Source organism: Populus alba, chromosome 15, assembly GCF_005239225.2.
Source record: "Populus alba chromosome 15, ASM523922v2, whole genome shotgun sequence".
In the NCBI taxonomy this organism is placed as follows: Eukaryota; Viridiplantae; Streptophyta; class Magnoliopsida; order Malpighiales; family Salicaceae; genus Populus; species Populus alba.
In genome coordinates, this window is record NC_133298.1 from 6,087,841 (window position 1) to 6,111,857 (window position 24,017).

At 31.5% G+C, this 24,017-nt stretch overlaps 2 protein-coding genes, 1 long non-coding RNA gene and 1 other non-coding gene across 4 annotated transcripts; 1 reads left to right on the forward strand and 3 right to left on the reverse strand.

The window, feature by feature from the left end:
- Positions 1–1,641: 1,641 nt before the first annotated feature.
- On the reverse strand, positions 1,642–2,947 carry LOC118057205 (uncharacterized). The gene is made up of 2 exons (XR_004688921.2): positions 2,464–2,947; positions 1,642–2,283 (listed from the first exon to the last, which is right to left on the reverse strand). It is a non-coding gene; the product is annotated as an uncharacterized lncRNA (long non-coding RNA).
- A 1,126-nt stretch (positions 2,948–4,073) lies between these two features.
- On the reverse strand, positions 4,074–5,600 carry LOC118057204 (F-box/kelch-repeat protein At3g23880). The gene has a single exon (XM_035069709.2). It carries the CDS (start codon positions 5,543–5,545, stop codon positions 4,367–4,369), a length of 1,179 nt encoding a protein of 392 aa, XP_034925600.1. The 5' UTR covers positions 5,546–5,600; the 3' UTR covers positions 4,074–4,366.
- Positions 5,601–7,067: 1,467 nt separating this feature from the next.
- Positions 7,068–7,140, reverse strand: TRNAA-CGC (transfer RNA alanine (anticodon CGC)). The gene has a single exon. It is a non-coding gene; the product is annotated as a tRNA-Ala (tRNA).
- A 3,040-nt stretch (positions 7,141–10,180) lies between these two features.
- On the forward strand, positions 10,181–13,302 carry LOC118057234 (protein BOBBER 1). The gene is made up of 6 exons (XM_035069749.2): positions 10,181–10,695; positions 11,944–12,116; positions 12,227–12,275; positions 12,469–12,635; positions 12,879–12,962; positions 13,084–13,302. Exons 1-6 carry the CDS (start codon positions 10,290–10,292, stop codon positions 13,120–13,122), a joined length of 918 nt encoding a protein of 305 aa, XP_034925640.1. The 5' UTR covers positions 10,181–10,289; the 3' UTR covers positions 13,123–13,302.
- Positions 13,303–24,017: the final 10,715 nt, after the last annotated feature.

Below are 24,017 nucleotides of genomic sequence, written 5' to 3' on the forward strand. Positions count from 1 at the left end.
ACATGTTTATGTACCAACATAGGAAAAAGAAGGGAAATTAAATTAAAATGCAATTCCTGGAAATTGCCAGGGAAATCATGCTGGATGACGACGACAGGGGCCAAGATTGCCATGAGGTCCACAGTTGCAGCTGTTTATCATCGTTTTCTAGATTAGTTGTCAATTCTTAGTAACCGGAATGCCATTGAAACCGCGTTTTAAAAAAATTTATTTTTTTTTATTAAAATTTAATATGATTTATATATTTTGGATCTTTTTTGATGTGCTGATATCAAAAATAATTTTTAAAAATAAAAAAAAATATTATTGGTATGCATTTCAATACAAAAAGTTATTTAAAAAACAACCGTTACTATACTACCGAACACACTCTTACTTGACTTCAGCATGAGAATGCTAAATGGAAAGTTCCTATAAGGAAAAGATACAATGTTGTTATCGTATTAATATGAAAAATTTGTGATTTAAAATCTAATTTAAATTATATTTTAAATTCACTCAATAAAATGCAGTTGATATGATATAATTTTTATACGGGTTGCACACGCAAAAAAAAAAAAAAAAAAAAAATCTGTGTGTAAAATGAAGTGTCATTATCAAAAATCAAAATCGTAATTTAATTAATAATGCAAGCTGGCGTATGAAGCTTTATTTGAAGATGAAAAGGATGTTAGACGTTAACAATTCCTTCTTATCGTCACCTGGCCTTGCTTCCTCATCTTAAACAAGGATGGATATAGACGTTCAACATCTATCTTGGTTCTTGCTAGAGAGACCTGCAATTCTCAGTTGAAAAGTGCTAGAAAACAACATTCATCGATTTTTCTTTTCTTTTTTGGAATCTAATCACGATTCAAGCAGTAGGTTCGTTGTTTTTTTCTTGATTTATCTTTGATGTGAGTCCTTTTCACCACTCCTGGCATTATATGTTGTTTTGGCTTAACTGTAGTTTAATCGAATGTAACAATCCTTCATTTTTTAGGGAGCTTGGCACCTCCAAAATTGTAAGAAGTTCAATTTAATTTTTTAAATTTATAATTTTTTGTTCATAATAATTATGTATTTAGCCCCTTTAAAACCTAGCTGACTAGAAACCCTACTAGGACAAGTTTCACAAGAAATAAAAGGAATTGATCCACTGTTACTCGATTAAAAAATTAGATTGACTTGCAATTCAATTATACTAGCTAAAAACCCATTAAATTTAAAAAATATCAATTTAATTTTTTTAAAAATAAATTGATTAATTTATATCTGCTTAAATATTTAAGAATGTAGTAGTAGTTAGTTTTTAAAGTGTTTTTCACTCAAAAATATATTAAAATAATATTTTTTTTATTTTTTAAAAATTATTTTTGATATAAACATATTAAAATGAAATGAATACATTAAAAAAAAAAAAAATAACTTTTTTTTTCAAGTTAAAAAACAGGATATTAATTGTATAACCGGTGTCTTGCACCTTGTTGACTTTTGGATTCAACAATAATGGAAAGGTAAAAATGTAATAACACGCACCAATTATTGTTGCCTATATACTGTGAGCCTTAATTTGTCTTGAATATTGATAGGATCTGCATGCTCTCAAATCAGTAATAATAACACAATTAGTGGCATGCAAATGATTTTTATAATGAGATAAAACATAATTAATTTTCAATTAATGCAATACGGAAGAAAAAAAGAGGAAGAAAACAATTAAATTAAATACCCTGTTAAATTATCCATCAAGCACCCTGTTCAGCGTGCTGAAATGAACCTAAATTTACTGTTTTGAAAATGTTGATTTGAAGCCTGAGTTGAGGCTCCATATATCCTGACAAAAATGGTGTCGTGTCGCAGTCCCCACTCCATCACTTGTTTTGATGGGCAATCTCCTTGGCACCGAAGAATGTTCATTTCATTTCTTAAGATCACCACGAGCTGCAACTCTGACAACCTTGTTGTCTTCTTCTCTGGAATCAAAGCCAAATCCTACACCGAAGCTGAGCTTGAGACGTCCATTTGATCTTCAAAATAACGGGGTGGTGGAAGAATCCTGAATTGCCTTGTTGCAGGGCTCCATAAGACATATTTATCATATAATATTTCAGCACAGACCAAACCATGACAAGCTCCAGTAAAATCCATGGTGTGATCTCTACTCCATCCGTAAAGATAGCCAAGAGCTCCACAGGCTGACTTCAAATATCCAGGATGCTGTCACTAGCTAGATCACAGGTTTGATAACGATAAAGAGAGAGGCAGCACTGAGAACCAAATTTGATGATTGCTCCATGTTAGCTACGGGAAGACATAAAACAAACAAGATACGAGTCCACAAAATCATGTAAGCATGGAGGGAATACAAAGCATAGAGGAAAGTGACAGCAGACCGAAGAAGCAATGAGAGGATTCTTTAAAACAGATTGCTCTCTAACAATCATTGCCTCTAAGTTGAATGAAGAACAGTTCAAATGTCACCTGAAAAAAGCAGAACCAGCTAGCATGATCGGAAATGTAGACAATCAGACTAACACCTCCCGCATATAACTCCTGCCAACACTGTCTGTCTCTCTAGACGACTGAAACCAAGCTGTCTGTATGAATAGAGGCCTGACAGAGAGAGAATTGTCGCTGGAGTTGAGGCATTCTAAGACTTGATTGATTCAAATCAAAGAAGAACATCTTATCATAAACATTAGCTTCTTGAAATATAACTTCGCTGTCGCTGCATAAACACTTTTGACCAACACCAATCTTCACCGCTGCCATTGAGGATCCACTTAATCTGCCTCCAAAAACCCTTACATCTTGTATACATGATGAGAATCAAGTTTGCAAAGTTATGGCAGAGTCCAATTGAAAGTAAACAGAATTGGATTACTTAAGGAGTTATGAGTTCTATTTAAAATCAACAATATTATATTTCTCTTAGATTAGGATTATTATTAGTAATTGCAATTTCTTTTTATTAGAACTCTTCATTTGATATCAAACAAGAAACTTTTCCAAAATTCTCTCTTCCTTCTTGAATTTTCATCAGAACACCTCGATGGAATATGAGAATCAAGACAAGAATTTGCTCGGACCTTTACTATCTTATGATCTTTTCCTTCAGGGCCAGACCCAAAACCGTGAATTGTGCAGTTGCCCTTAACATCCACTGAGTTGTGATTTGTTTTGTCTCGGCTTTGCCATCTGCTGGCTTGTTTGTTTGGGACTCCTAGTTTTGTTAGGTGAGTCTTTAGTTCTTGTCCTGTTGTCTTCTGCTGCAGTTCGTATTTCTCTGCAGCTATCTCTTGTATTTTGTATTCTCCCACCAAGTTGGCTTCATGTACACTTTGCTGCTTATCTATTCTGATATTGGCTTACAAATAAAACAAAACAGTTCGAAACCTAAGAAGACTTAAAGGGCCATAATTGTAATCATTTGGGGCATAAGAGATTCGAGAAGGCATGGAAATTCTCCTTCATGTCATCATGGTCGTCCAGGGCCTGTATGCCTCCTTACAAAGTTGAAATATCGATAGGCGAACATTAAATATTTGAAAATTGGTAGCCAAACATTAAATAAGATTGGAATGTGAGCTGGTGTGGGCAGTGGACATCTTTGTCTTGTTACACTTGTACCCCATTAATAAACAAGTATAAGCTTTTGATTTCATAACATATCCAGCAACCTTTTAGGATTTCTTGCGGCGGTTCAACCCAAACATATAACAACTGTATAAGCCAGGGCATGCTGGAGAATTCTTTCCTAGAGTCACAATACTAAACTTTAGGCCCACCGAACACTGCCTGGGTGGACCAAGCTGGGTTTGATTCAATACTGTATTGTCTCTATGTCCAAAAGAGTGACAAGCCCATAATGATAGGAACATTGGAGAATCTGGAGATTTGAAGTCTTGCAGTGGATGCCAATTTAGAAACACAGAGCAAACAAAAGATGGGGTAAAGCAAGTTTCTTAGCACAAGAGAAGCCACAAGAAATCAAGCATGTTGGAAGATTCCTATGGCTCCCTTGTGGTTCAATTTCAAAGAAGATTCACAATCCAACATCGCACCATCACAAACAACATTAGAGGAGCCAATAGAGCAAAACCAACAAGACTATTTTATAAGGCATCAAAGCAGCCAAAATGAGAAGGGCAAACACACTCCATGATGAAAAAAGCATGTGCTAGTAAGCTCATTTTGGTTCACTTCACTTCAGTTATCACTGTAAGCAAGTCAAAATTAAAGCACTAGTCCCTAAAAAACACAAAAAAAAGAAGCTGAGTTATTATTATCAAACTACATAACTTCATAGTAGTAGATGATAAAATCCTACCCCAAACATATATTTATATACCCTTGGAGTCAGACTCCAGATTCCAGACTCCAATTAGACCTCACTAAGCACCTCCTCTTCTATAACCCGATGATCATGTCCAGCACTCACTGGAACTAAACTTTCCACGTAACTGTGAATGTCACATGAGTAGGTAGCTTCACAAATATGCAACCTTCTGTAATTTTGATTACTTGGATCACACAAGAAAAATTGAGTAAACTGTCCATCCAATTTCCTCATTATCAATCCAGTCTCATTTGTAACACCAACAGGGTATCCAAGAGTATTTAATTGAAGAGAATTCAGTTTAGTCCAATACTTACCATCAGCACCACCATAATCATCCCATACACATATCTCAACTCGATCGGTCGCAGCAGGTCTTCCAACCAGACTCTTTGAAGGATAAAATGCCAGTGCAAGTAACCCTTTAAACCCCATAATTTTAACACAAACTCCGGTGGAAAACTCAGGTGTTGGTATCCTCCTAAACTCTTCAGTATTCAAATCGAATGACAGTATAAACTTCTGAATACCACCTGATTTTCCAGCACTGTTACCCAACCAATGCAATCCTCCATTAATAACCACGCCGTTTTGTCCTTCATGAATAACACAAGCCCCAATCGCTCTCCCATCAATCACTTTCCAGCAACCAGTCCTCCACGAAAAAACCTCAACCATTACAACAGGTGATTCACCCTTTTCGCAGGCGAAACCCACAATCCTCACAACTTTGTAATCATTCTTTTCCCGATCAAATCCAAACCCAGTTGAGACCATCCAAAAGGGCCCACGAGAATCACTGATTATTGGACTAGGAAGACACGAATACTGCTTCCTAGCAATATTCCACAAAACAAACCCCATCGCATAACAAGATGATATATCAAGACAAACAAGACCATTGCTAGAACCAACAATTTTTGGGAACCTAATTAAGGAGCCCAAAAGAGGAATCTCAACATCAATGGGTTGGTTATTGGTCAATGAAAAAGAGAAGTTAGACCCGGATGGGTTATGAAAGTGGCGAATAAAAAAGGTGAAATGTCGAGAAGAACGGCGGAGATGGGCGGAGATGAAATCAGGGGAGTTGATCAGAGCAGAAAAAGGTTTAGAAACGGATTCGAAACGGGTTAACGATTTGATGGGGAGCCTCGATAGGATGTCAGTTAGGGTTTCTTGGGGTAAAGTGGCTTTTTTATCCATTGATCTTCGCTTGCTTCTCATGGGAAGAGAGAAATCTGAGGTGAGAAAAATTGAGGGAAATGGGTTTACATACGTCCATACATACATATATATATATATATATATAATATATATACACACACACACGTATACACACACACACACACACACACGTGTATGTAGATGATTAATGGATAGGTTTAATCTAAACATACCTTTTATTTTCAGGTTAGATTTTCTTTTCTTTTTAGTAATGTGTTCTTGGGGATGGTAATGAGATTATTTTTTTGTGTATATATATATAGAAATGTTAATGAGAGTTCAAAGAAGACTTATTGAATTGAGTATTTATTATAAATGGTATTTAATTCATATTTTTTTGGAGTTGAGAAAATCGTATTTAATGTTTATATTTTTTTTGGTTTTATTCATGGTAACAAATTATTTTTGTATTGCTTACCACTTTTTCTTTCTGTTTTTCGCGAATAAATATTTTAGTTATATGGCTGTGAATGTTTTCAAACCATATGTCATAAAAATATTCTTAAAAAAAATGAATATTGATATTTCGTTTATCTACATTAAATTTTAAATTAATAATTTATGTTTGCAACATATATATTTATAGAAAGACACTTCTTTCGGAGTAAATTCATCCAAATTTAAGTTATCTCACCAATTTGATAGTCTTGCATAATGGCTAATAGCAAATTTGTAAAAAAAAATAAATAAATAACATGACATGGAAAATATAATATAAATTTATATTGTAAAAGTGTAAATAATTTTTTTTTTCATGTATGGTTCATACAAATAAAAAGAAATTTCATCAATAAAAATATGGTGTATTTATTCTTGCATAATAAAAAACTATTATTCAAGATCTAAGAAAAAAAATGGAAGTAGTTGATAAGATTTTGCTAAAAACAAATATTGAAAATAATTATGTCTTCACAATTATATTTTTTTATTGGCTAACACGCTCCATCCAAATGCATTATTATCTATGATGTATTTTATCTTGATGTTTTCTTTTACATCATATAAAATCATGTAAAATTAATGAAATTGGACAGAAATCTGATTTTACATCATCTTGATACTCAGATTTGATATATAAAATTATAAAATCAGATTTCTGTCCAATTTCATTAATTTTACATGATTTTATATGATAAGTATACATTGAATCGCTAAAAATAATATACATCTTTAAGTTTATTTCGGAACTCAAAAAAACAATTATAAAATGAAGTGATAGTTGTCGGCCAAACAGACAATTTGATTTGGAAAACTTGGAGTTTAGGTCAAGCTATGATTTTAGTTAAATTATATAGATATTGACCTAGCAAAACCCTAACCATATTTTTAGTTAGTCGGTTGATCTAGTTAGATTAAAAATAAAAGGCGTTGTTTTTTGAATAAAAACGAGTGCCCAGGTTGAAAGAAACCTTTTCCAAGTCGGCAAGGTTGGATTTGTGCTGAAACGATGCGTTTTACTTCGAGGCCAATGTAGAAAAGGAATTAGTAAACGTCAAGAGGCTGGGTCAAAAACCTAAACACGTGGAGGTGCGGGGAATCGAACCCCGTGCCTCTCGCATGCGAAGCGAGCGCTCTACCATATGAGCTACACCCCCTCACATGGTGTGAATTCCCAGAAAACATCTTACCCTAATTATCATAGCGTACCTTCTGATTTTACAAGAAAATGCTTTTAACACTTTTACCTTATCATAAATGTCATGTTATTATTTTGGAAAGGTACTGGTTATTTAAAGATGACATGATTTTATAAATTTAAAAATCTTTTTAAAATGAAAATGAATATTTACATGGAAATTACAATATATATATATATATAGAAGAAGTTATTATTTTGCAAAATTATTTTCTAGTCTTGTGAAAATATCAATCTAGTAAAAAATTAAGTAAAATCCAATTTGATTTTTTTCAAAACATGATTGTCTCAGTGTTTTTTCTTAAAAAAAATCTTACAATAACATTGATTTATATTTACACATTTAAGACATAACTCCAATTATAGATCAAATTGAATTTTATAAATACAAGGAGCGATTGGAGGTTGGGTTAGGCTTTTAGGCATTTGTGTACCATTGGCTTGTGTGGCAGGCACAAGGTTGAGCCGAAGGGTTTATGACATTGGAATGTTTTAGGTTTGTGTTGCTTGAAATTCATGTAATGATTTAGAGGTCAATTTAGAATTCGAGTGATATGTATATCAACCAAAAAAAAATTAAATTTTTTAAGAAAATTATTGTCATCAAGATATAAATTATTATTTATTATAACAATGTAATTAAGATTTTATTCTTGAAAAAAAAAAGGTAATGCACTAAGTGTCAACACTTCGTCAAAACTGTAAATCCCTGAATAAATCTATAATAATAATAATAATAATAATAATAATAAAACATTATATTAAATAGGGAAAGTGATAATTAAATTATGAAAATTATGATAGTTTTGAGAATTTGAAGTAAAATGTTATATACAAGTGTTAAAAAAATACAAAACAAATACCAAAAAAATAAAAAACACATCAACACAATGAGATTTTAATGGAAACAAAATTTTCACAATTGAAAATACCAATATGTAACTTGATGAAATTGGAAGTACCAGTATGCCTATAAAGTTTAGCTTGCTTGCTTGATTTTTTTTTTAAGTTTATTTTTTTTATTTTTAATTTTTGTTTGGGTTTTGTTTTCTTATTTTTTGGGTTTGATTTTATTGGGTTAACCCTTTATAAGTTTTTTCAATTTCATCCCTTATGATTTTTTAATCTTTAAAAATTGATGTTCATTCTTTTAATTGCTATTTATTTTGCTTGGGATTATTTTTTTTCTTAAATTTCATTCTACTTTGTTGTTTTCTATTAAATCTTATTCTCATTATTTTTGTTGCATTTTTTTTTCTTTTTGCAATTTTTTTTATTAATATGTTTTTTATTGATTTCATCATTCAAAACTAAATTGATTGATAATTAAGCTTTTCAATTGAATTCAAATCCATGATTCAATGAGTTACTAGGTTTTTTTTTTTAAGTTGATGTTTTCTTCTTCTATTTTAAAAATTTATTTTATTTTATTTTAGTTTTTATGATTTTGTTTCTTATTAGATTAGTATTAGGTTGCTTAATAATCTAAATAAGCTCAAATATGATTATATATATGTGTTTGGGGGCGCGCGTGTTTTCATTGGTTTTTTGTCACTCTTGTTTTTCATACTATTTAAACTAATTACTTGAGACTTTGATTTTTTATTAGCCTCTTTTTATTTCTCGGGCACAGCACGCACACATACACACACACACATACATATACATATACATATACATATACATATACATATACATATACATAACAACTTCTCTGTTAAGGATGTGGTTTGACTGGTTTCTTTCTTATGAAGGAGAAGAAAAGAAAAAGGATAAAAGTTAGAAAGACGGCATTGCAGTCCTCCATTTGAAAAGCATATTCATAAAAGTAAATATAATTACAGTTATGGATCTTGAAAGAGAAGACTCATCATTTATCATTCGACTTTATTGCCGTGTCTCACTGCAAAACATGAAGTTTCATTCCAAGACACCGTTTCAACACATGGTGTAAATTATATTTTTTTTTAAAAATTGATTTATTTTTATATATTTTAGATTATTTTGATGTATTGATTTCAAAAAAAATTTAAAAAAATATTATTTTAATACATTTCGATACGAAAAACACTTTAAAAAATAATCATAACTATACTTTCAAACAATTTTTTTTTAAAAAAAATAATGATAAATTATAATAATATTATCGTGGTGTCATAAATTATAAAAATTTTATCGTGGTGTCATAATTTTTTTTTTAAAATTACTTTTTTTTATTTGATCAAAATATCCTTAATATCTTAAAAGTTTTTGTACCATTGAAGGGGATTATTAAAGGCATTTCATGTATAAAAGGGATTGTTGTGATATCTTTTTTTTTTTAAAAAAAATTGAATAGAGTTTTTAAAATTTCAAACTTTTAAATTGTGATAATGTAACTTTAGAATTCTTTGATAAAGTTTTAAAAAGAAAAAAGATAAAGATGGAGGGGAATATGTTTTTTTTAGATTAATGTTGATGTTCGGGTCAATTTACGTATATTTTAATTAATTTTATAGGCTCTGAAGTTAATTATTATATAAACTTCTAATAATTCTAAGATTTATAAAATTTAAATTGATAATTTTTAAAAAATAAATTTAGAATATAACAACTTAAATCATCCTCTTAAAATTTAAAGGGAAATATTAAACAGTAGAGTTTTAGTATTAAAGTTAAAAATTAATAATAATAATAATAATAATAATATAGTATCGATAACTATACTAAATTTATAATATCACCACATGGTCCCTTGATTTCTTACATTTGATCAAATAAAACACTCTACTTTGAATTGAATTACTAGTTCTCTCTCATTCAAGGATTTTCTGACGCCCTTCATCTAGTTCCATGGAAAATCAAATGGTCGAAAACTAGAAATAGTCTAATAGAGATGCTGATTTGACTTAATTTAAATAAAGTTATTGATGTTATCAAATGTACAAAGTTTAGGGACCTAATTGGATTCTTAGCATGGCGGAGTAATAATAAATGTTCTAGAACTCTCTATAAAACTCCTCGCAGGTCTCCCCTTCTTCACTCCTTTAAAACGTCCTCGAGCAAGAAGCCAAATACACCTCGACTCACGCCAACCGAGTCAGCTCAGTTCAAGAAAGAGACGCAAAAATGGCGATAATATCTGATTACGAAGAAGACCAAACAGAAACAAAACCACCACCATCATCATCCCATGCCCCTCCCAAAACGTCGACGTTTACTGCAACATTTGATCCACAAAACCCCATAAGGATTGTGGAGGGAGTTCTTGATTTCCTGGGGAAAGAGAGTGTTTTTCTCGAGAAGGAGACGGCGGAGAAGGAGATCTTTGCGGTGGTGAAGAAGGCAATAGAGGAGGCGAAGAGGAAGAAGGCGGCGGAGGAGGCGAAGGTGAAGGCAGCGGAGGAGGCGAAGGTGAAGGCAGCGGAGGAGGCGGAGGTGAAGGCAGGGAGTAAGAGGTTGAAGGTGGAGAAGGAGAAGAAGGAGAAGGAGAAAATGGACGAAAACGAGAACAAAGAGGAGAGTGCAAAGAGAGGTAAATGAGAAAAAGTGTTTTGTTTAATTTTGTGTTTCCTGTTTTTGTTTTGAGCTGTTTTGCTTTTGTGGTTGGTTTTATGTGTTTGAAGTTTGGAGATTTTTTATTTTTTGGTTTGTGTGAATTAGTAGAAGATTGAAGGTGATTGAAATTTAGGAGAACATTTTGGCTTGGAGGGTAAAGTCTGAAATGTTTTTGTGATTTTTCAAATGGGGTTTAACATTTTGAAGGTTTTTGTTTTGAGCTGTTTTGCTTTTGTGGTTGGTTTTATGTGTTTGAAGTTTGGAGATTTTTTATTTTTTGGTTTGTGTGAATTAGTAGAAGATTGAAGGTGATTGAAATTTAGGAGAACATTTTGGCTTGGAGGGTAAAGTCTGAAATGTTTTTGTGATTTTTCAAATGGGGTTTAACATTTTGAAGGTTTTTTATTCCCTTCTCTTGGAGGGGTTGTTTGTGTTATGACTGTAATGTCTTTTGGTGTTCTTGATTGTTTAGGAAGTTGAGAATTGAAGAGCAAAAGACTAGTTTTTGAACCGTTTGTATCTTCAAGTGTCTCTGGTTGTTGGAAAAGAGGAGTGGACATGTACTGCAATCTAACTTATTTGAAGTAGTGAATTGTTCAATTCTGTTGTCTGTGAATCATTTTGGTGGTGTTGGTTGTGAAATTGTTCTGTGGATACTTAGTAGTTGGGCTTGTGATGTTTTATTTGTGATTAGATGATATTTTGTTGAACTTGCAAGGGTTAAGGTACCAATTTTTGTTTTTGCTCTAGATTTTGGATAAAGTTTTAAACTTTATGCATTGAAAGCCGTATAGGATGATGAAAGTGACCATTTATAATGGATGGGTTGTAGTTGGTGAAAATGTTTGATAGATATTGCAATATGAGTTTGTTGATAAATCAACATGGCTGCAGATTTTCTTGCAACCCAACTGTATGTTTCATGCAATACTTTATGAAAATCTACACATGTGTAGTCTGTAGCTAGGCTGTAGCTTTGAGTTTATTCTGTAGTTCCATGTAGCTTTTGCATGAATGACAGGATGCGTGCTGCAATCAGATTCGAAAGTTAGTATGTGCATCCAATTGGGGATGAGGCATTTAATTAGTTGCTTAGAATATCTATGACTTCCATGCTAAATGCAGATGGCATATTCATTACTGATATCTTTGAAGTTTGAAGGAAAGGTGCTCGTCGCATGCTTTGCTTACTTTTCCATTGCTGCTTGTTGTTTCTAATGGGCAGTTCCAAATAATGGTAACGGGCTTGATCTGGAGAAATATTCCTGGACACAGACCTTGCAAGAGGTTAATATACAAATTCCAGTTCCTTCTGGAACTAAATCAAGATTTGTCATATGTGACATCAAGAAAAATCATCTAAAAGTTGGACTCAAGGGCCAACCTCCAATAGTTGAGGTAAGTTTGCTCGCAAATGTGTGTTCTTTTATGAAATGTACCCTAGTGAGCTATCTTCAGTTTGCTCAGGTGGTTTTCTCTTCTAAATTTTTGCTCTCAAATACTTGTAGGGAGAGCTCTATAAGCCCATCAAGGTTGATGATTGTTATTGGAGCATAGGTATGCTAACTACAACCAGTCATTGAATTTCAAATGGTATTGTATTCATGGCTACATACAATATTTGGAAATTCTTAGCAAATACTGGAATGTGTAAATAATTGAGCATTTTCTTTCATTGCATTATTTGCTCTTTGTTTCCTCGTCAAGAGCCATTTGTTAAATGTTAGTTATTCTTCATATATTTCTTCAGAGGACCAGAATACCATCTCAATCCTTTTGACAAAGCATGACCAAATGGATTGGTGGAAGTCTTTGGTGAAAGGAGATCCTGAAATTGATACTCAGAAAGTGGAGCCTGAAAACAGCAAGCTATCTGACCTTGATTCTGAAACACGGCAGACTGTTGAAAAGATGATGGTAAATTTTTGTGCCATTTCCCCTTCTTGATCATGCCTAGTTTGTCCACCTTGATTAACTGAGTTAGGTCCTGATAGCTGCTTAATTTGGCATGGCATCTGATGTTTGTCCACCTTGATTAACTGAGTTAGGTCCTTATAGTTGCTTAATTTGGCATGGCATCTGGTTGTGTTTGTCCATAATTCTACGTTTTACTTGGTTGTTGTGATGTCTGATGTCTGATTTCCTTTTTCTTCTGTTCAGTTTGATCAGAGACAGAAGTCTATGGGGCTTCCAACCAGTGATGAGATGCAGAAACAGGAGATTCTGAAGAAGTTCATGTCTGAGGTGAAACCACAACCCTCTTGAACAGTCTTCCCTCTCTTCAAAACATTTGCATCCCTAGTTTTTTACTTCGCCTCTCGCATCACTTCTAGCTAATCTGTCATTTGTTTTTGATTTGTTGCAGCATCCGGAGATGGATTTCTCAAGGGCAAAGATAGCATAAAATAAAACGGGAATGTTTGATTTCGTGGCTGATGTTTAGAAAACTGGCCAAGGTGTCTATTTTGATCTAGATTTTCTTCTTGGTGAGCTTGAATGGTTGGACCGTGTTAAATAGTTTAACATTTCCCCGTTGGTGGGATTGGAATGGTTGATATATATTTATAGTTGGTTTTGAAGTTTTGATTGAAGCTTAAAAATCTTGATAGACAAGCTTTCCAGAACCAGATATTAGGGGTATTTGACATTGTTATTAGCATAAAACAATTTTTTTTTTTTTTATAAAAATATTTCAATTTTTATAAAAAAATCGTTTGGAACGGCGCCATTGTAAAATTTACTCCTTTTCTAGGTCTTTCGTGTTTTTTTATCACAAAACTTCCTGGTTATTGCGGGTGCACCTGCATGTGTGAACGCATCCTCTTTTGACAGGATAAGAACAGTGTGCTTGTTTCAAAAATATTTTTAAAAAAATTTAAAATATTTTTATATTTTTATTAATTTAAAATTAATATATTTTTAGTATTTTTAAATAAAAAATTATTTAAAAAATATATTAAAAATAAAAAATATATTATTAATATGTATATTAATATATATTTTAACATCAAAAATTATTTAAAAAATAACTATAATTATATTTTCAATGATTTTGACCCTTGTTGTATGACATGGGTTTGTAATCTGGAGTGTTGCTCTATTTCCCCTTAACCCACCACCTTTATGGTAGCTGCATGGTCAACAAAAACATTTGACAGTGAATGGCCTTTTAGGGTATTTTCGCTTATTACAAAAATAAGTAATTTCGCTTATTACAAAAATAAAATGGCAAAATAACAATAGATTGGCATAAATTTTTAGAAATAGATTAGACAGGGTAGGGATGAAATTGAAAGAAAAAGATATTGGAAGTATATCGAGATTTTGATTGAATGTTTTCAAGGATATAAGGAAGGTTATTAATGTACAGAGTTGAGTTGTTTTATCATTTGTGACCACCATGGTTAATGTTACATTATATTTAGTGGATGTCGCAACAAGTATAGTTTTTAGATTTGGTCAGTTCAAGGTCCAGGTTTTTGGTTTTGACAAGATTATCTAGGTCGTTGGGTCAATCTGTTGGGTTACACTGGGTTTTGCCTGTCTTTATGTTTTCTTCAACCTGGCTCGATCTCAACCTTGGATCGGTCGAGCCCCGAGTCGATCCACCGAACCGGGCTGAGTTTCAAAACTATGGTAACAAATGTTATACATATACCGTGAAAAATTAAATTTGTTATTTAGTTATGAAAAAAAACTAGAGAATCTAAAGATATGCATTGATTTTAGATAATTAGATAAGAGATTAATTATGCTTAAAGAAAGAACATCTTTAAAAATATTATTTCTTATAAAAAATTATTTGTATTTTCTAATTTTAGACACTTTAAAAAATTATATTAATTTTTAAAAATAAAAGACTCGTTAAAATGTTAATGTCAAGTCTTAAAAAGATTTTTTTTTTTTTGTTGAAATTGCTAAAAGTGAGTGTAATTCATATTTGATTTTAAAACCGGTTCATTTTAAAAGAAGACATTTAAAAAATGACATTTATCCTTCAGGAAAAAAATTGCATTAAAGTTGTTAAAAACGACATTAGACCCATATCAACGATAATAATTGAGCTTTGGACTTGTGTGTACGATGGAAATTGGGTTTTGGACCCAATGAGTGGTGAAAATGTGCTCTGACCCTTTTATTATTTTCTTTTATTTTGTAAGTTGGGGGTTTTTATAATTCATTTAATTTTTAAGAAAACAGCATGATATTTTTTAAAAATTTTCTGGTATGTAGGCTCAATGGCCGTCAATCCTTAATAAACTTAGTAAACTTATTATTAAATCCAAATATATATGTAAAATGTATATATTTTTTCATTTTTTTTAAGAAAATGCTAAAACGTAAAAAGTATTTTTAGTTTTTTTCTTCTCTTCTTTTTCTAAACAAACACACTAATTCTTTTTTACAAAGATGGAATATGCAAAAATTGATTTTTTTTTTTTTGGAAAGAACTGGACGTGATGCACACAAAGTATTTATTCATATAAACTTTATGTTATTTTATTTTTCTATTATTTATTTTATTAGACATGAGTATGCTTACCTCAAACCCTCGAGGACAACCCATAAAACAAGGTTAGCCGAAAACCGATAAAAACCAACAGCCCAAAGCCGAAGCTTATGAGTACCAGTCCACAGAGACCAAAAAATAATAAATAAATAAATAAAATAGAGAGAGGCCTTGCTTAAACAAATAAAAGCATTGGCCCATGCTTCTTTCTGGGACAAAAATGGATCAAAGGATTATACTTTGCAACAATAAAAACCTTTGCCGATGCTCAATGCCACGCAACAAGCAGTGACATTTTTGCTATTTCTCTCAAAATCATATTTGAACTTTCAACTTCTTTCAATCTTAGCCAAATTAAATTAAATTATTCCATGCAGTGACATTTTTTTCAATTTCCTCTTTAATTGAAACCTCAATTACGGCCCAAAATTTTTCAAATTTGGTCCAATCTTCAACCCTAGCTATATATATATTGTATTTTTTTTTAATGATTTTCAAGCTTTTTTTTTTTGTATAAAACAAGAAATTAACAAAATGATTAAAATTAACTAAAATTACTAAAAATATATATTTTTAATTTTTTTCTAATTATACAATATGGGGGGTGGTCAAAATTTGATTATGATAATATTAGTTATATTATAATTAGAGCTTTTGTGTGCTTTCAAGGTGTTAATTTTTCTCTCATTATAATTGCGTTCTTTTACTCATGATAAAATATCCTTAAATATCTCATTCCATATGTCAATCTTTCATTGACCAAAAAAATATATAAAGGCTTATTTATTCTTCATGTCATTTGTTCCAAATTTACTTTATTTTTCTTATGTAAAAATAAAATAAAAATAACACATGACCAATTTTGATTGGTAGGAAAATTTTTGTTTCCACATATGAGATACAATTTTAAACAACTTTAATGGGTCTTTAAAGTGTTGTTGAATAATTTTTAATGAGACGTTTAGACTTGATTCAAGAAAGATTCATTATTTGTAGACTTTAAGTGTAGATAATAAAGATCTTGTCTTGAAGGAAAATTTTGTATCTATTGAAGAATCCTCTCCTTATATCTAGGGTGAGACTCTATATTTATAAAGATTTGTAAGGGACTCAAGTCTTTTATCAATGTCATATGATGTTATTTTATTGGTTAATATTTATTTATGAGATTTTATACTTATGATAAAATATCTTGAGATATCTTATCTCATATATCAATCTTTCATTGACTAAAAATAGATATGAAGACTTATTTATTTATCATATCATTTATTTTATTTTTCTTATGTAAAAATAAAATAAAAATGAAACTTGATAAATTTTGATTGGTAGAAAATTTTAACCTCTACAAATATCCCCCAAGTTTACTTATATTTAAAAATAAATAGGCATGCCTCGAAAATATAGTTAAAGAGGATTTTGTATTTTGATTTTTTTTTAAAATAAGACTTGATTTGATCATATTAGATTTTTATAATAAATTAATATAGATATATTTTATTGTAAAAATAAAATTAATTGTTAAAATTAAAAATTTAGGGATTAATTTTGATTGGATGGAATTTGAAACAGTAAATGATTTTAAATTACCATCAACTTTGACTGGCCCATACGACTTTTTTTTAGCTGAAAACAGCTACTATGGGTCTTGTTTTGAAGTCCTTGTTGTACTGAATTTAATGGCGCAATCTGGCTAGCTATTGATGAGTTTTGACGAATAAATGACACTGGCTCCCTCTTTTCTCTCTGTTTGTAGCTCTCCTCTTTTCCCTTTATTCATTTATTGAGATGACGAGATTGATCGGCAGATTCGGCAAGATTTTTTTTTCTTTTTGGATAAAAATTACTTCCCCACTCCTTTTTCCTGTTGAAGATAAGGTATATTATTTAAACAATGTATTATGATTTTTTAAATATTAAAAAAATTATTAGTAGTTTGACTTAATCTTTTCAGTGACTGGTTTCAAAGTGTAATTAATATATATCCTTTCATCAATAATATTTTGATTTAACATTAAAACAAGAAGCATGTTTACCATATTAAATTATGTTTGTTCTTTACATAATAGTTATTGATTGTTTGAATAAGACTTAAAACTCTTTTCAAATCTTATTCCACCTCGGCAAAGGATTTCTCAGTCAATACTATATGAGAACAAATAAAATATTTTCTCTAATTTATTTAGGGTGATGAATCATCTCTTGATCACTCAAGTATCTTCATCTAGTTCATGTTATACCTAATATCCACTCCTTCGTTACCTCGATTAATATACATGTAACATGATTAAAGTATAACTTCCTCTATATAAAATAAATTAGTGATTTCAAGTCTAAGTATCACTTATCTAATTATCACATGTGTTTTTCTATAGATATAGGTGATCTCTCCATAAATAATTCCCATATGGGTCAATTCATTATATATGACTTTTGATTGATACCTATATATTAGTTTTAGATATTCATTATACCTCGGCTTATGAGAATAGTTTCTTTTATAAGAAAAAAAAAACATAATATGTATTGATTAAGAAATATTCAATATTTAAGAAAGCATTGATTAAGAACATTCTAAGAATAATACTTTGATGCAATAGAAATATCATAATTATAAGAACTATATAATTTTCTTGGCAAACCATTTTTATACCTATGAACAAAAAATTATAATGATAAAAAAATTATAATGATAAAAAAGAAATAAACAAAAAAACCAAACAAGTACGATGACATGTCATTTATATCAATGATATTAATACCGTCAATAAAATCCGTTTGTAAACCCATTGGTAAACTATTCCCTTTTTGGCACTATTCATTATGTTAATTAGAAAGGCTATCACCGACAAATTAATTCTGTCGTTATTTTCCTGAGAGTCTTGGGACTGTTCAATTCTCAATTGCACTATTAATCATTGTTCTTTACAAATAAAATCACTAACGGATTAAAAATTTGTTTTTGATATTTAAGGGGTTTCTAAAATTTTTTTGATTAAATTAAATATTATAGGTAAAACATCGACGGATTGAAAAGTTATCAGTGATATTTAAGGGGTTTCTAAAAGTTTTTGGTTAAATTAAATATTATAGACGGAATGAAAAGTTATCGGTAATATTTGGAGGGTTTTTTATGATTAAATTAAAATTTTAAATTAAATATTATAGATAGAATCACAGATGAAATGATTAAAAATATTAATATTTAATTATTTATTTATAAAACAGTCGGTAAATTAGCCCCAATTAAAAAACTAGAATCTCTCATTTCATAAGAGACACGCCTCTTCGACTTCTTCTTGGCATGGTTTTTCTATCAGTAAATTAATTGGTAATTTTATTATCGATAGACTCATTGTCTACAATTATCAACAAAACATTTCCATTCGTGAGCCCGTCAATAAATTTAGTGTTGATAAAATGAGAATATAAATACCGACGGAAAATGCGTTCAAATTCTGGTAATAGGAGTAGCATACAGAATGCCTTCTTGACTATAAGCCACCAAATTCATGGAATGATTTGTAGGCATGGTTGTGTCTGAAGTACCAGAAGAAAGATATGAAAATCCAGTGGAAACATGGTCAGGAAGCTGCTTGAAGTACTTTGAGAGGAACTGAATTGATCAATGCTTCGTTTGCAATGCGATACACACAGGAAGTTCCTCAGGCAGAAAACCTGTGGATATAGGGACCGCACATTATCCATTTTCATTAAGGTACATCCATCCACTAACAAAAGCAAGCTGTAATTAAGTAGCTAGAACAACTATTTCCTTGTACGAAGCCCTGCCCGTATCAGACAGCTGAGGAATACCATCAATATCGCCATTAGAATTGAAACTCATCTCTGGTAAGGAATTTGAACTATTGAATATATAAGTATTCTTCTACGTTGTTCATCAGCATGAATGTGATGTCATCACGGTTGCCAATGGAGATACATGCATCTTGTTGCTCTTGGTGCTGAAAATCTAGCTAAAATCTTCAACCTGCTTGTAGAGGGGAAAGGATAATCGTCTTCTTGCTCAAGGAGGAGTGTTGACGAGACCATATATGATTCTCCTTAGACCTCACTTGGTGGCGCTGCCATTGTTCGAAGGCGATCAGGGGTGGTTTTGTTTTCTTGAATTCTCCATAGGCTGTTTTTGTAACCAAACATCAACTGAATGGGAAGATGAAACAGTGTAGCCTCTTCTTTCTTTACAAACAGCGAATGTCAACATCCTGCCCTAGCAGGTACGCATGGATCCTCTTTTTTGTTTTTTCTTACATCAATAATAATGCGGTTCGAGTTATTCTCTTTCCAGAGAGTTCATAATGCATTAGCTACATATTGAAGAAAGTGAAGTTCCGAGGATGTGCTTGGAATTACACAGGGAACATGGAAACAACAATTGTCGATCTAAAGGTTAAATTATATCCTTCATTCTTTACCAGTAGAGTCCTTCCCAAACGCATTAGAGGGCCAAGACCCCATATAGCAAAAGCAATGATACCATCTGTCATGATCAATTTAAGCACCAGAGTAGCTCCACAAAGAGCATCATCAAGGCCATGGCTGCATATTTCAGAACAGGAAAAAAAAAAAAATTAACCTCCCCATGTACCCGTTTCATGAGAGGAGGAAAAGAAGTTTGTGCAGGTGGCTGCCCTTGCTCACACAAAATAGGAATTGTCATTTTTTTCTCCTTTGAATCAGGAAATGATCCCTAGGGTGGCTATAAAAGAAAACCATGTTACCATCTTTTGTTTTCTCTCCTTTTTTTTTACTAACAACGCCGTCGTCTACCCCGAGCAGTCCCTCGTCCAGTAAAGCGATCCTGCCAGCAGCTCCCCGTATTTCCCTTGCGTCTTCTGAAGACGGTCCCAGCAGGTACTCAATTTCTCATTCAACTTGAGCATAGTTTTTTTTTTCCCTGATAGAAAGCTTTACTGTATCAATAACTGAGTCAAAATTCACCACCTAAATTCACTGCAGACGGGGTTTTGTATTTCCTCGAAGGTAGGCAATAGAATCAATTTTTCTTTGAAGTTCCTTGGAGATTTAAGCATAGTTTTGGAACTAAGGGTGTACCTTTCACTCTTCTTAGTTTTCTTGATTGCAACTATTTATTGATAAACTTTAGCAGCTTTGGCGGTGGTGTACAGAGCACTGCAAATGACAGAATGGTTTGTAAATTGTTACATATTTTAGCTTGGCAAATAACTCAGCAAGATCATTGTTAAAGTCTTGATTAGATAAATATTTACCTATGCGTCTTATTCAAATAAATTTCAACCATTACTTTAAACCAATTAACCTCATCTTCCTAGGATTTTTTTTTTTTAAATTTCAACCACTCAGGTCGTTATCAATGTTATATTATTTTATTAGTTAATATTTATTTATAATATCTTATATTTTATAATAAAATATCTTTAAATATCTCATTTTGGGTGTCAATTTTTTATTAGCGAATAAATATACATAAACATATTTATTTTTTATATTATTTATTTCGAATTTACTTTAATTTTTTTAAATAAAAATAATAGATGACAAATTTTAATTGGTTTTTTTTTTTTCTACGGGGTGGATAGATGAAGGGGGCATATTGAGATGCTTCTTTTATTTGGTTGAGTGGACAGAAAAATAATTGCGTTAGCTTCTTATTGATTTAAACTTTACCAGGTTCTATAGCATTTTACACATATATATGCTACACTGCTAGTGCATATGCTTCTAGTCAGAAATCACAACTCACCACACCTTTTTCAGAATATTTAATTTACTATGGGATCTTTCGTTTTCATCCCATCTTTTTATTCACCCTCTCCTCTTTTCTTTCTTCCTTATGGACGATAGGGCCAATAATATTTGGTCATCTAGCCAAAAAAAAACAACTTTCTAATTAATGCGAAAGAAGAATTCTGGCTGTTTATATATATATATATATATATATATATATAGAGGAGAACTCCAGTGTGCATAGTGTCACCATTTTTTAGATTACATTTTACAGATGTTCCTTCTTTTATATTGGAGAATTAGGTAAAGGACTGGGCACTATTCATGCTATTCTTTAAAAAGTAAATATTGGCAAGCATGGTAAATTTGACACTGTTTTCTGTAGTTATCATTGGATTTACAAATGTCATAGTCATTTTTATTTCCTCAATTTTGGAATATAAAGGCTTTCACTACATTAATTTCTTTTAAAAAAACCTATTGTTAACGAAATTTATTCAGAAGGAAATATCGAATTTAGATACAATTAAACACTGGAGTATATCATAACATAATTATAATATCTAATTTAATTTTTAGTCCAATCTAAAACAATGTGGTTTATGAGTTTAACAAGTCAATTTATAAGTTGACAGATTAATTTAAATTCTTAAATTTTTTAAAGTAACCCTTAACAATATCATTTTAATTTTTTTTAAAATAGATAGATATTAAAATGAGTTGTTTTGATAAAAAAAAAAAAAAAAAAGGTTACAAGATGAAACCTGTTTACTGGGTTTTAAAACTAAGCAATGGAGCCTGTACACATGAAGACAGATGATGTAGAAGCTGATGTCATTAAGGTAAAAGTAGTTGTCTTGCAAGACAAAAATGAAGCACTCTTTTGGTTGACCGTGGAGGAGGAGGGCGCTGTCTCCTTGGTGGGAAGCCCACCGGTGTAATAATGAAGGAATAGAACGACAAATTTGAAAGTTTAAACGAAGCAAACACTTCGCTTTCAAAACTATAACATGATGGTATAAAACCCAACCCAAGTCCTTGGCAACATGCCCTTTTCCAGACAAAGGTTATGGACCATATATTTATAAATGATGTCCCGTCTAGGTTTCCTTAGCCTAGGGTTGGTAGGTTTTCGAGGCCTTGTTCATATCAGAAGACGGCACTTTCTTGAGAGATATTTTTGTAGTTTTGTGCAACAGTATGACATAGTGTTCATCTGTGATCAATCTCTCTGCGTAAGATTCTGTGTTCCTTGATAGTGAAACCCTACGTCTATTTTAGCTGTGTAACCATACTCCGAAATCGATCTACACATGCTTTATGGGATTGTGGTGCGCGCCTATATGAAGGCTCTCCAGGAGTGCAAATGGAGTATATAAGCTCAAGATGAGCAACAATGGTAGAAAAGCTAGTGAGAAGAGAGAGAGAGAGAGAGAGTACGGTTCCCTGAACTTCAGGCTCATCACTAACGCATCATTTCGTAATATTTCCATGACATACAAAATGATGTTACAATGCGTATATAGCCAACAACAATCCTATCCTTCTAGACTCCCTCTAGTTGCGTATAGACAACGATCATTTAATTAGTATGAGTGATTGCTTCTTTTTTTTTTTTTTTTTAAATATTATTTAAAAATATATTAAAATAATTATTTTTTAAAATTTTATTTTCATTATCAATACATCAAAACGACATAAAAATATAAAATAATAATTTGAAGTAAAAAATAATTTAATTTAATTTTTTTTTAAAATATTTTTAAAATAAAGAAAGAAAACTACATCTCCTCTCTTCTCCTAGATGAACTCATATTGATGTTATTGATATGCTTCCTCAACATTTATGAAAATAAAAGATTAAAACTGTACCATGTTTGATATCTTTCCGTGATAAATCTTTCATTTTTTTATTTATTTATGTGGGTGTCCGGACCAGCTTGCGCGCACCACGACTAATCTCACGGCTCACTGAACATCCTGCAAACCCAGTGAGCATGTAAGGCACTGCGGGGGTGACAGGCTTGCACGGTGAGGTTTGAACCCAGGATACAGAGGAAGAGAACAAGTCCCTTCAACCGCTAGGCCAAGACCTCAAGTGCGATAAATCTTATATTTTTAATCATATTTGATGTGATGTTTTTTTTTTTTTTTTTTATCAATTGGACTCTTCGAAATAGACTCATTATATAAATATTAATAATTATTAAGTTTATCCTTCTTTCACTTCTAGACTTTTGCGATCCACTTGTCATGGTGGATTTTATTAATGTGTTTGAAATATTTGTAACAAGCATCGATGGTGCCAAGAATTTAGAGCGGCAATGGAGGCTTATCTAAACGTTGGAGTCATCTTCGAAGCAAGAAGGTCCTCTGTTTTTAGAGATCCTTCTATTGGGTGCAAAAATAGAGAAGTATTTGGGATCCTTTCTAGCAGGCTTAAGGGTGGGTTATATTATTATACGCAAAAGCCTATAGTAAAGGGTCGAAAAGTGTTTATGATATCGAACCTGATTGACCTATTTAAACTCGATTCCAAACTTCATCTTAGTGAGCATCAAAAGAGAATATTTTTTTTTTCAATAAAAAAATTAACCCGTGTTGATCCAGTGACTCAAGAGTTAATTCAATACACTTAATTTTTTCTAGTTTAATTCTCAAATTGAATAATTTTTTATCATTGACCCGACTACTCGAAGCATGACCATGTGAACCAACAAGAGAAATAAAAAATGAGCTCATGCAAGCAATGGTGGCTCATTAAAAACATAGAATTGGCTGTGTATAGCAAGGGCCATGATTAGTTTAATATGGAGTTAATCCGGATGAAATTAACAAAATATAACATTTAATTTTATATCACAAGTTATCTAATGGATATCCTTGTCAAAATTTAGCAAAAAGGAGCTCTCAAGCAAACAAGAGATTAATATCCCGTTTGAAATTAAAGTTAGGTTATTAGATTTAGTTACTGGATTCTTAAAACCAAGATGAACTCTATTCTTGAATTTAGTCTAATATTGAATTAATAATTTAAATTAATCTAAAAAAATATTATT

Excerpts from the sequence above, each read along its gene's own strand:
- LOC118057204 (XM_035069709.2), bottom strand. The coding sequence starts at position 5,545 with ATGAGAAGCAAGCGAAGATCAATGGATAAAAAAGCCACTTTACCCCAA.
- LOC118057234 (XM_035069749.2), top strand. The coding sequence starts at position 10,290 with ATGGCGATAATATCTGATTACGAAGAAGACCAAACAGAAACAAAACCA. Across the intron at positions 12,117-12,226 it reads GCCAACCTCCAATAGTTGAG|GGAGAGCTCTATAAGCCCAT; the intron begins GTAAGTTTGCTC and ends AAATACTTGTAG. Across the intron at positions 12,276-12,468 it reads TGATTGTTATTGGAGCATAG|AGGACCAGAATACCATCTCA; the intron begins GTATGCTAACTA and ends ATATTTCTTCAG.